Source organism: Atractosteus spatula, chromosome 14, assembly GCF_055471065.1.
Source record: "Atractosteus spatula isolate fAtrSpa1 chromosome 14, fAtrSpa1.hap1, whole genome shotgun sequence".
Taxonomy (NCBI): domain Eukaryota; kingdom Metazoa; phylum Chordata; class Actinopteri; order Semionotiformes; family Lepisosteidae; genus Atractosteus; species Atractosteus spatula.
In genome coordinates, this window is record NC_142719.1 from 23,539,932 (window position 1) to 23,553,708 (window position 13,777).

At 38.2% G+C, this 13,777-nt stretch overlaps 1 protein-coding gene across 2 annotated transcripts in view; it reads left to right on the forward strand.

The window, feature by feature from the left end:
- Positions 1 to 13,777, forward strand: part of tecrb (trans-2,3-enoyl-CoA reductase b) — a 63,049-nt gene that overhangs the window by 29,575 nt on the left and 19,697 nt on the right. The window contains exons 2-4 of one of the 2 annotated variants that reach the window (XM_088932072.1): positions 433 to 483; positions 12,447 to 12,498; positions 13,298 to 13,342. In XM_088932072.1, the coding sequence (XP_088788198.1) occupies positions 433 to 483; positions 12,447 to 12,498; positions 13,298 to 13,342 (148 nt within the window). Of the gene's footprint in view, positions 1 to 151; positions 484 to 12,446; positions 12,499 to 13,297; positions 13,343 to 13,777 lie in introns of those variants that run through there. The other variant, XM_088932071.1, reaches the window with a different exon arrangement.

Below are 13,777 nucleotides of genomic sequence, written 5' to 3' on the forward strand. Positions count from 1 at the left end.
AAAACTCTTCTTTTCCTTCAACTCCAGTGTTTTTTGTTTTGGATTAACCAGCACTAAAACCCTCCTATCTGGCTTTTTTAAAGTATTGAAAGACTAGGCTTCATTTATCATTTCCAACAGTACCCCCAGCGCTTGTGGAGACTAAAGGCTGCTTTTCTTTTCTGAAATTGTAACCGATGGGGATATTTAGCGTTAAATAAAGCAAGGGATTCATTTCAGAAGTGCTGTGCGGTGGCTTCATTCCTCAGTGCAGACCTTGTTTCAGACGACGCAGATCCCCTCGAAGCTGTGGGAATCATGGATATGAACTCGCTGGCGTTGGAGGCTAGCCTGGTACCTAAGAAGGCTGCCAACGGGGCTCCACCAGCCCTGCCTATCAAACGACCACCCAAGCCTGCCAAAAAGACTAAAAAAGCTGTTGTTTTCTTTGAGGTGGAGATCTTGGATGCCAAGACAAAGGAGAAGCTATGCTTCCTGGACAAGGTAAGAGCAATTTCCTGGCATGCTTTAATTTCACACTGTAAACAGGTTGAACAAACTCAGTGACCACAAGCACCTAATTGCTTGTGTTGAGAAGGAGAACTGTTTGCATTTTAAGTTTGTAGTTTAATGTATTACTGGTAAATCTCTTTAATAAATGCTAGCTTTTCTACCAAGTGGGTAATTTGTTGTAAGTTTTTATTGATAACAGACTTGCCTTTTTTTACTTGCTGGCAAACTGAACTTGACCCTTTAACTTCAAAAATTATTCTGTGAGACTAGGTTGCTAGATGTCAGTGTGATCCTACAGAAAAGCTGCATGGAATGAAACATTGTTTCTGTGTGCTGACAGTCCTTTAAGACAGTTTCTCTGTTTAAATACTAAAAGAGGCAAAAGAGATTGGAGGCATCTTGTAAACTAAGTAAATATATTAACTTCATGTACTGTACTGGTAATGATGTTCCGGTTTAACTCCTTGATTCTCCTTGATAGATTCTCTTTGTTAAGCAGAATATATCTTGTTTTTAGAGAATGTGCAGATTGTTGAGCCTGAGAACTGCAGATACACCCATCATCCTTTGTGTAATGAAAAACTTCCTCATTTATATCCGAGATTCTTCCTGTCTCAGATCCCTGCTTTGTTAATTTGTGAATTAGTCCTCTAGATTAACACTGTCAGTGTCATTCAGGGTCTTCAGTACTTGTCTGTTTTCCTTATAATCTTCTTTATTCAAGACTGAAGACATTTAGTTTGTCTATGTGTTTGACTTACCTTCATACCAGGAATAAATCTTGTGATCTGTGAGCCCTTCCTAGACTCCGGATCACTGGTTTCAGAGTCTGTAGTATATTGCACCATGCGCTAACCATAATAGCAGTCTCTTGTCAGCTGTAAAATACTTGTTTCCATTTTTTTATTTTTTTAATCCCCCGAATTTCTGGACCTACTCCTGTGTGTACAGTATGTCAGCAGTGGACATTCAATAAAGATGAGCGCCCTTGAAATCCCATAGCAAATCTGGTCCATAGACCTCCAGGCAAACCTGATTGCTCCCACAAGTTTTGAACTACACTGCAACATTTTCAGAAACTTACCCCAAAACCTTTTCACTGGGACAAAAAATAAATTTGTTACCTTTTAAATCCATGTAATTAATTTTAATTAACTTTCTGAATCAAAGTGGGGAAAAAAATGTGTTTCCAATCCCATCCATTTTCTTAAAACTACTTTCAGTTCAGGGTCACGGGGGAGCTGGAGCATAGGCTGGCAAACAGCAGGCATAAGGCAGAGTACACTATGGGTGGGACACCAGTCCATCACAGGGCAGACACAGATATGCACACACTTACATATAGAGCTTATTTTTCCAGAAGCCAGTTAACCTACCAGTGTGTTTTTTGACTGTGAGAGGAAACCAGAGCACCCGAAGGAAATGAACATGCGAACATGGGGAGTACATACAAACTCCAAGCAGATAATCATCATTCTCCACCAAAAAACGAGGCGTGGTTATTCTCATTCATAAGAATCTCCCATTTACAGTCAACTCAACTTATGTGGATAATGAAGGTAGAGTGGTAATAGTTAAAGGATAACTATATGGGGAAGAAGTGGTGATAGGATGTATATATGCCCCTAATGAACAAGATGAACAATTCTTTATTGATGTGTTTGGACAACTCACTATTATGGATTGTAACAATATTATCCTTGCAGGAGACTTTAATTTTTCCTTCTGTCCTAGGTTAGATAAGATTCCATCTGCTAATGTACCATCATCTAAAATCTCCAAGGAAGTGACAGATTTATGCAGCAAAATAGATGTTATTGATATATGGAGATTCTTCAACCCAACTGCTAGGGGTTTCACATTTTACTCCTCACCACATCAAACAGCTTCTCGTATTTACCACGTCCTGCTATCTAGCGCTATGGCCCATCTAGTAACAGATATACTGTAGGTATTGATCCAATTACAATATCAGATCATGCTGCTTTGACAATGAGTATGTCCTCTCCACGACCAGTGGAGTGCTCTCTTGTATGGAGACTAAATCCATTTAATCTGCTGGATGATGAATTCAGAAAGTTCCTCAATGAACAAACAAAGCTATACAGTATTTACAGTGCAATGACATTGAAGAAACCGATCCTAGGGCCGTATGGGAGGCTTATAAAGCTTACATGAGAGGTATGACAATTTCTTATACCAGTAAAAAGAAAAAGGAATGAATCTCTTTGCAATTAGCACTTGAGAAAAAAAAATCAAAATTGGAAGAAGAGTTTTACACTGCTAAATCTGAGAAAATTCTAATTGAAATTAAAGAAGCTGGGAGATTGGCAAGGATGGCACCATCCAAAAATTTCATTTCTGCCATTAAAGATGAGAATGGCCAGCAAACACTGGAAAATAAGAAAATAAATGGCATCTTTAATAATTTGTTTGAGAAGCTATATAGCTCAGAAACAGATGAAAAACTGCTTCAGGAGAGCACTTTTTTAAAAGGCATAGACATTCCTCAAGTCAGTGATACACAGAAGGAACTTCTAAATAAACCTATCTCCAGTAAAGAGATTAAAACAGCTATCATATCACTACAGTCAGGAAAGACACCAGGATGGCTACCCTGTAGAATTTTTTTAAATAACGAAGGATCAAATCTGTAACATTTATCTCAAGGCCATACATAAATCAATTAAAGAATCTTCCCTACCAGAATCTATGAATATTGCCAACATAACAGTCATTCACAAAAAAAGGAAAGATCCTGAACTATGTAGCTCATATAGACCCATAAGTTTACTAAATGTTGATATAAAAGTGATAGCTAAAATACTGGCAACACGCTTAGAGAGAATAATGACTAGCATTATTGACCCAGACCAGACAGGGTTTATTAAAGGAAGAAACTCATTTAATAATACCAGGAGATTGTTTAACATAATCCACCATCTTGACCAGCTACAGGTTTCAAGCCCCCTTGTGTCGATAGATGCTGAGAAAGCCTTTGATAGAGTGGAGTGGGAATATACAGTCTGTTTGATGTTATGAGGGGATTTAATCTAGATGAAGACTTTATCAAATGGACTAAGTTATTATATAGTGCACCTAAAGCCATAATACAAACTTACCCATTCCAGCTGCCCTTGTCACCCTTGCTATTCGCTATAGCAATTGAGCCATTGGCTATATATATAAGATGTAATCCAAACATCAAGGTGGTCCAACTGGGGGGGAGACATCACAAAATTGTATGCTGTATGCTGATGATGTTATAATGACAGTAACAGACCCTGTTCACTCCCTACCTGAAATTATTACTGGTATAAAAATGTTCTCAACCATATCAGGCTATAAGGTCAATTTCAGTAAATCTGAGATTATGCCTTTAGGGAACATGGGAAAAGGAGAACCCGCCTATATTAAACCATTTCACTGGAATCCTAAGGGTATCACATACCTTGGGATTCAGGTGACCCCCAAAATCTCACATCTATATTCTGTAAATATAAGACCTCTCCTGATACACTTAAAGAACAACATGAACCGGTGGACAAATTTACCAATATCTTTCCTGGGCAGAATTAATCTTGTAAAGATGATAATATTACCTAAATTTCTCTATCCTCTATCTATGATATTCGCTCCCATGACTAAAGCTGACATAAAGGATCTGAGTAAAGCAATATCAACATTTGTATGGACAGGAAAAAAACCAAAAATAAAATATAAGACTTTGCAGTTACCCAAGGATTACAGTGGATGTGCATTGCCAAATCTGAAATACTATACCTTGGCAATACAAGCAAGCAAGCAGTGGATTCATGCACCACCAGACTCCACCTGGGTGGATATGGAGGCTGAACACGGTAAACCAACCTCTCTTGTAAACCTCTTAGGCAGGAAAATGACTAATGTACCCCCGCTAGCTAAAAAGAACCCTTTAATAATAAATGTACTGAGAACATTGAGCAAGGTAACTAAATTCTTTAGTTATTATTCCTCTCTTTATATGCTACAGTATCTTCACTTGTGGGTAACCCGGACCTACCTCCTGAAAAGACATGCTCCCACTTTACTAATTGGCAAACAGCAGGTATACATAGAATTTTTGACTTATTTGAAGGGGGTGTATTTAAATCATTTGAGCGTCTTCAAGCACAATATAATATACCAACAAGAGACTTCTTTAAATATCTTCAGATCAGGCATTATGTGAGTACCAAGAATGGTGGTCTTGATTTATTCAGCAGCTCGCACACACTAGAAAAAATCTTTCTAAAGAATGGGAACTCAAAGAAATTTCTATCCAAGTTTTACACTTTCTTGTCTAGACTTCCAAAAATCTTTACAGACAACCTGGAGCCAGGAACTGAGGTGCTATATAGATGATAACACTTGGAAAACTATTCTTTCATTGCCTTCAACAATCTCCGTCTGTAACTGGTATAAAGAAATGCAGTACAGTTTGTTACATAGAGCATATATATCTCCACAGATCTATAGCAAATGTAGCACAGGCACATCACCTAACTGCCCTAAATGTAAAACCCAGGTTGGAACACTGTTTCACTGTCTGTGGGAATGTACATATGTCCAGAGGTTCTGGTGGGAGGTATGTAAAAAAATATCTTTGATCTTTGTAATACAGTTAGATCCTCATCCTCTCACGTGCATCTTGGGAGTCTTCCCTGTTCAGCTGCTGAACCATAGGGAAGTAGTCCAGCCTGTTCTGATGCTGGCAAGAAAGGCAATCATGATCAGGTGGGTGGGTGACGAGCCTCCCTCTCTAGTCCTCTGGGAATTACTAATAAGAGACTTAATCTCTTTGGAAAAGTTAAGATTCATCCTAAAAGATGAGCTGGACTGTTTTAAAGATTTGTGGGATAAGCCTTTGAGAGCATTAGGTTTGAAAGGGGAGCCCAGTATATACTCCTAAACCATTAAAGCCACTAAGCCTTTAAATGGGAAACTCTGATATAGCTGCGACTGTACCTGTTTTTGTTTATTTTTTTTCTTCTTTCCTCTTTCACTCTTATTTTTTTCCTTAATTCCATTCTTCATTTATTTTTCTTATATTCATTGTTATTCTCTTAAATGTAAAAGTGTAAAAATTGATGTCTCTGCTGTGATATTTAATAAACAGAATTGAAAAAAAAAACTCCAGACAGATAGCACCCCAGGTCTGGAATTAAAACCAAGGCCCCAGCACTGGGATGAGGCAGTGCTATTCACTTTGACACTGTGCACCCCTGTTTTCAAATTAATTTCAATTTTTTTATTTTAATTTGTTTAAATTAATTTGTTTTCATGTATTACTTTGTAGTTTGTTCATCAGTATCAGAAACATACCTGTTTTTCTTGTAATTAGTCACTTTCAGGAATATTTTTATTATATCAGGTCCCCTACACACACAAATATGGTGTCCTGTGATCATAGTAGAGGTGTATCCTACATAGACTGCTTCTCTTCTTCTACATCAAGCTTCTCTTCCATGACTTGATTGGAATTCTTCAGTTCTGATCAATGAGGGCTGCAGTTCAGGTCTTTTAAAATTTCTGTAGACCTTGGAAAACCATTGAGTGGGTTCAGTTGAAATTTAAGTGGGTAGTTTAGATTTAAGCATGATTTCTGGGGCTCCCAGTCAGCTCTACATCTAAAACCCCTCAGTTAGCATGTTGAGCTTTACAGTTGTTGCTGGTTCTGGACTGAGCTATGTTAATCAAGTTTTAAATGTTTTAAAAGTAACTATATAAAGCAAAATTTAATCTATTCTCACTTGTGATGTTCTGTGATCTTATATACCTCAAGCATATCCAGAATTAAATTTGAGACTAATTTGAAATCTCACCCATGTCTGATTACTCTTGTATTTGTGGACCAACCATAAATAAAAACAGTGCTTTGTAGTTTCCTTTCCCACAACACAACAAAAATGAGAATTACATTACAAACATAAACTTGCAAGGAGTTAACCTTTGTTCCTCAGAAGCACTTGTAAACAAGCAGTGTAATTTGGTGCGAGTTCAGACCAGAGCAGAGGTGCCCTTGGTGAGATATGAGAGGAAGTTCACACAGGGCCCTCTCGGCACTGGGCCTGCCGGCACCAGGCCTAACTGCAAGTTCTGGCCGCTCAGATTCTCCAGTGCATGCAAGCAAAGACAAGACAAGCACATCCACAAGGTGAGAGGCAGCTGCCAAGGGCTCTCTGGCTGTTCCATAACAGCAGCATCATATTTACTGAGAAAAGCACAAGTGAGGAATCTTTGCCAATTGTAACTAAATTCTAAACCACGAAAATGATCACCGTTTGCCTTTAAGCTGTCTGAAGGACATACTGACGTTTCTAGCTTGTTTTATGGATGCAGGTAACTAAAGTACAATAAATGAAGTTGATAAACTGCAGAGAATATATTCATTTTAATGGAAATTTTAACATCAGCCTTAGTTTAGTGACATACAGTATGTTGTGCTAATCCAGTCCAAGGTAATATTTCTTATTTCAGTGAAGTGCAATTTAGTAGCTGAAGTATTAGGAACCTTCCAACCACATCACATGTTGGACCTCTCAGTTGAAAGAGCATGATACATCATCCTATTCTACATTTTACATTTGTGTAGTCTATCACACTTAGGCTCATTGTCCAAAACTTTGGTTTGTTATTAAAAAAAATTAAAACTCAGTAGAGTTCCAACACTATTACCCTCAGAACCTATTGGTGTACTTATTATTTTGATAGGGCAGCCATGTTTTGAAAAATGTTGGAACATTGAAGTCAAAATGACTATTTGTGCTTTACACTCAAGCAATTTGGATTTTAAATGAAAGGATGAATAAGAAATAATAAGTTATTTCTGTGCTTATATGTTGTACTGTTTTAGAATTAAAGCATCTTTTTGGTGTTTCAAGCATAAGTATTGGGACAGTTGGCTGCCAGCTGTTTCTAATAGGTCAGATGTTTCTTGTTGCGTTGACTGTGGGCACATAAAAGACCTGTAAATGTTTGATGTTGGATTAAGCCTTTGCTCTTCCCTTTGGTGTCTGCCTTTGGAGTCAGAAGGCCTAAACTAAAATGTATACTGTAGAACTATAAAAAAATCAAGCAGTTTGGATGCTGAAAGAAAATAAAAAGTAGTAGGAAAGTATCACATTTTATTGCTTACAGAAGACTTCAACAGCAGAATTATAAAGACTACACTGCTCGATGCAAACTCCTCATCAGTACTGAAAGTAGGCCAAATTACTAAAAACTACAGAGATGAATCAGTAGAGTTCTGGAACAAAGTGTTATGGGCAAAGATAATCCTCTACCTCAATGATGACAAGGTGAAAATGTGGAGAGAAAAATGAACTGCAGATCCAAAGCATAACACTTCATCTGTGAAATGTGGTGGAAGTAGTGTCATGTTTTGGGAATGTGTGTTTGCCTCTGGGACTGGCTCACTCATCTTTATTGATGATGTAACTAATGATTGTAGCAGCAAAATGACTTCAGAACTGTACATCTTGTCTTTCTTTGTACAAGAAAATACCTCCAAACGTATTGTCCATCACTTCATCTTGCAGCAAGATAGTGACTCAAAACACATTGCCAACGCAACCAAGAAGTTCATCGGGAGGAAAAAGACTTAGACTGGCCAAGTCTATCTCCTGATTTAAATCCATTTGAGCTTGTATTTCACGTCCTGAAAAGAAGACTGAAGTTAGAAACCCCCAAAACAAACATCAACTGAAAGTAGCTGCGGCAAAGAGCAAACCAAGATTTTGGTGATGTCCGTGGATTGCAGGCTTGATGCAGTTATATAATGTAAAGAATTTACTAAGTTTTATATTACTTTAAGTTAATTTGTCTCAGTTCTTAAGCTTGCCTGAAATTTGAGGATGGAACACAAAAAGTTGTATTATTGTAAGTAATTACAGTATATATGTGCAGAAATACACAGAAATAAAAGGTGACATTCCATACCTTTGCCTCATTTTCATCTTAAATTTGAATTGCTTGAGTATACAGCAAAAATGGCACTTTTGATGACACTGTACCTGTACCAGTATACTGTATACAGTGGTGCTAGAAAGTTTGTGAACCCTTTAGAGTTTTCTGAATTTCTGCATATATTTGACCTAAAATGTGATCAGATCTTCATCTAAGTTGTAAAAATAAATAAAGAGAACCCAATAAAACAAATAACACGCAAAAGGATATACTTTTTCATTCATTTATTGGTCAATATGATCCAACATTAAATGTCTTTGTTGGAAAAAGTAAGTGAACCTCTAGGATTATCAGTTCAGTTAAGGGGATAATTAGAGTAAGGTGTGTCAATCAATGGGATGACAATCAGGTGTGAGTTTGGGTGGCCCTGCCCTATTTAAAAAACATAAACCTGAGTCTTCACTACCAAAGTCTGGTCTTCATCACACAGGTTTATGAACACATGTCTGAGGACCTCAGAAAAAGAGTTGTCGATGCTCATCAGGCTGCAAAAGGTTACAAAACGATTTCTAAAGACTTTGGGCTTCACGATTCCACTGTCAGGCAGATAGTGTACAAATGGAGAAAATTCAACACCATTGTTACTCTCTCCTGGAGTGGTCGTCCAACAAAAATCACTCCAAGAGGAAGGCGTATAATATTCCGGGAGATCACAAGAACCCCTGGGTAACGTCTAAGGATCTGCAGGCCTCTCTTGCACTGGCTAATGTCAGTGTTCATGAGTCCACCATCAGGCAAACACTGAACAAGAATACTGTGCATGGGAGGATAGCAAGGAGGAAGCCACTACTCTCCAAGAAGAACATTGCTGCCCATTTAAAGTTTGCTAAAGACCACCTGGATGAGCCAGAAGCTACTGGAAAAATGTTCGGTGAGTCAAAAATATAACTATTTGCCTTAAATGAGAAACGTTACGTTTGGCGAAAACCAAACACTGCATTCCAACATAAATACCTCATCCCAACTGTGAAACTATCATGGTTTGGGGCTGTTTTGCTGCCAGGACCAGGATGGACCAGGAATGTGTACCAGCAAATTCTACAGGAGAATGTCAGGGCATCCGTCTGTGAACTGAAGCTCAACAGAAGGTGGGTCTTGCAGCAAGACAACGACCCTAAACACATGAGTCAGTCTACCAAAGAATGGTTGAAGCAGAAAAAATTTTGCGTTTTGGAATGTCTGAGTCGAAGTCTCGGCTCCTGTCTCCCAGCCCTGGTGAAAAGTGTTTCTGTTTGTTTCTCTGTCTGTCCGGGTCTTCCTTCTTTTCATTTAATCCAATAGAATTGTTGTGGCCAGACCTGAAGCAGGGAGTTCATGCAAGAAAGCCAACCAACATCACCGAGTTGAAGCAGTTCTGTAAGAATGAATGGGCCAAAATTCCTCCAAGCTGATATGCGGGACTGATCAACAGTTACCGTCAATGTTTGGTTGAAGTCATTGCTGCTTAAGGGGGTCACACCAGTTACTGAAAGCATAGGTTCACATACTTTTTCTGACAAAGACATTTAATGTTGGATCATTTTGATCAATAAATGAATTTAAAAAGTATATCCTTTTGTGTGTTATTTGTTTTATTGGGTTCTCTTTATTTTATGACTTAGATGAAGATCTGATCATATTTTAGGTCACATTAATGCAGAAATTCAGAAAATTCTAAAGGGTTCATAAACTTTCTAGCACCACTGTACAGTAGGTAGTAGATAGTGTATATATATACTGTATAATATAGGCTATTGTTGTGTCTCTGAGTTTTGCTGGAAAAAAGTAAGGTTTTAAACAGTAATAATCTGGGCTGTCTGACACATTATTACTGTTTCCCTGTCATACACTGAAATGAGCAACAATCATCACTGCTCTGTCACTGCATCTTAGCCTTGTACTTGGCCAGGTACCACAAATTGAGAAGCATAGTAAACATAAAAAAACATCTCAGTACTGCAGGCATACTTGTTTATGTTGCTTTAATAGGACTGTGCTGTACATTTCAGAAATTGTAGTTGGTACATAATGAGATATGCAAATGTTTAATTTCTCCAAAAAAGCATATAGTTAAGAGTCACATGAATTATTTGTTCTCTGGAACAGCTTTGATGAAAAGAGTAATAATTCATTTACACTTAATTAATAATTGCTTGCACTTATATAGCGCTTTTCTGGATGCTCCACTCAAAGCACTTTATACTTGTAAGCCTGTGTGGGAAGCTTCTTCTGGCACTGTTTGGGTGGTCATCAGTGTTACAGAATGCCAAAGCATCAAAGAACAATTCTCTTGGAGGTAATCATCATGTTGGCTAAATACATTGTTAACAAGAGAGCTGAATGATAAATAGAACACAATCATATCCTACTTTCACGGTTGCCTGTGTTCTAGTGCATGAGCTTTGTGGATATTATCTATACATTCTGTAGTCTAAAGGAGAATGGTACTAATCAAAATTTCTTGCCAACTTGTTTCTGCAGAGGCTCCACCATATATACAGTATGTGTACCATACTCTAGGCCCGTGGTTCTAAAACTATGGTACGGAGTGCCCCCAGGTGGTACGCCACATGACCCTGGAAATTTGTTGTGTGCGCTGAAAAATTGGGATGGGTTTTCATATATTCTGTTTTAATAAAATGAGTTTATGTGTGAAATACGCAGCCTATGTGCTATGATACAGTGCGCTAATACTTGAGTGGACACAAGAGTTACTATGTAATTCTATACCATTCTAAAGGAATGCATGCTACGAATGTAACTGGCCAATTGTATTTAAAAAAGTTATCTCCAGCAAATAGGGAGGTAGGAGAATGTGCGTGATTTTGGAACAATGCCAATGTTGTGAGCACAGGAAAGTGTGATAGGTAACAGAAAAATATTTAAGGACTGTTCTAGGTTAATTTGAGAAAAATACAGAGCATCTCTGTGTTTCGCTCCCATGCGCATGAAATAAAAACTTCTTTTAACTTCTGAGATGAACTCCTGAAACGTAAATGGGGAAAAATGCAAGCTTGCGGATTTCTAAAGCAGGTAAGCCCCACACTATTTGTGAAGAACTTGTGTGGAGAAAAAGCTGCTAAACAGCTCGACTTGCTGCCCCTTTCATTCACTCATAGAATTATTGATATAGCAGATGATGTCAAAAGTACGCTGATAGAGCGCGTTAAGATGAGCGGATGCTTTTCACTGCAATTAGATGAGTCTAGATGTCGCTGATTTGGCCAAATTACTAATTTACGTAAGATACGAGTTTGAGGGTATGTCCCATGAGGATTTTCTGTTCTGTAAGCCACTACCAACAGGAACTACAGGAGAGCACATATTTCAGTTTCTGAATGAATGAATCGAAGAGAATGGTATCGACTGGATAAAATGCGTTGGAGTTTGTACCGACGGTGCTAGAGTGATGACACGCCGACACAGCGGTGTAGTTGCACAAATCAGAGGTTGCTCCAGATATGAAGTGGACGCACTGCAGCATCCACCGCAAGGCCTTGGCAGTCAAGAAAATGCCTGAGGATTTAAAATCTGTTAGACTCTGCTGTGAATTGTATTAAGGCTCGACCAATTAATTCACATCTGCTTTGCTCAACTAAACAGGCTCACCCCTCTCACTGAAACGGTGCTTTTTTATTGTTGTTCCTGTTCTCATTCTGTAAAGTGCTTTGAGAAACCGCCTTTAAAGGCGTTATATCAAATAATGTTTATTATTATATTTATTATATGAGTGTGTGCGCGCGCGCTCATGTTGGTCATTGAGATTTTCTGTGGTTCCTATGAGAAGATGACTTGTAGGTGGTACTTGGATGCCTTGGTTTGATCAGGGGTGGTACTTGGTCCAAAAAGTTTGAGAACCACTGCTCTAAGCTATACTGTTCTACTTTTTTTTTTACTGTTTCATTCAGAGTAATGTGTCAGTAGCCTTGCAGGTGCCGAAGCACGTGCATACTTTGCCACTGTCTAATGCAAACATCTTATCTTTGCAGGTGGAGCCCAATGCCACAATTGGGGAAATAAAGGGGATGTTTCATAAATCCCGTAAGTACTGGGCGATAGGGGATGCAAGGACAACCTTTTACCCAGACCTATAGATTGACATTTAGGACTTCTGAGCATCAGTGCTTTGTGATGGGAAGAATTTAGTTCCTTCCCATCCTGGTCTTTTCCTCTATCCCAGAATATCTTCCAGCTGCTCTTGAGAGGTCCCAGACTGTCAGCTTCATCAGCACAGAAAGTTTGATCCAAAGCTCCATGACTAGACATGAAAAATTGCCAAATGTTTTTAAGTCCAAAAACACTCCCACACTTTCCAGTTGTGTACTCTGGCCCACGTTTCATTGTTGAGCTTAAAGTGGTCCCTTGGGTTGGTTTGTTAATGCCTTTTGGCATTTCAGATATTTGAAGCACATTTTCATGTAATCCAGTCTGTGTAAAACAAAATAAAAAAGTGTATGACATTGCTTTTAAGACCAAGAATTTATGCTGGTGGTTCTTTTGAATTCAGCAGCGTCCTTTTCAATGAGATTGCAAAAAGAGTGGAATTTTTTAAAAGGTTTTATGAGTGTAGTGTATAATTTCAACAATGTTACCCTTGCTTTAAAATCTACACTTTTCACTGCATCTACAAAGTCCTGTCCTGACAGAGAAAAGATGGCCAATAAGTCCTTTCAATACTTGGAAATTTAACAACACTCATTTCTGACCATAAATGAGATTTAGCTGTAACAGTGACAAAACAAACGCTATATTATTTACCTTACCAGTAATATAACATTTTAAAGCTTACGTAATGTTGTGTTCTTTGCTGGGGCTAATATTCAGCTTCACTTTCTTTCAGATCCTCAGTGGTATCCTGCTCGACAGTCCATCAGACTCGACCCAAGTATGTCTTTTTCTTCTGCTTTAATTGTTGCCCGGAAATGAATGTCACATAGCATCTGTGAAATGGCTTTTTTATTTTATTTGCCCATTTCATACAATATTTTAACCTGTCCAAACTGTTCTTGCATTTTTTAAAATTATCCTCATGTTGATCAAAGTGACATTGTTCCAAAATAAGCATGAATGAGGCTAAAAGAAACATGATGGAAATCGAAACTTCATTCTGTTTGGTATAGACTGACATCTATTCTGAAATCGCTGTATAGGACAATGCCATTCTTTTTCTGCCTCATTCCCCAACAAATGATCATCAAGGATGTACAAAACATGCCACAGATCAATTAGCAGGGTCCAACGGATGTATTTTTTGTAAGGTCCTGTGCTTTTGCTATGGAGGCACAAAGCTGTTCATCTCTGCCATCCATAATAGCTGTTA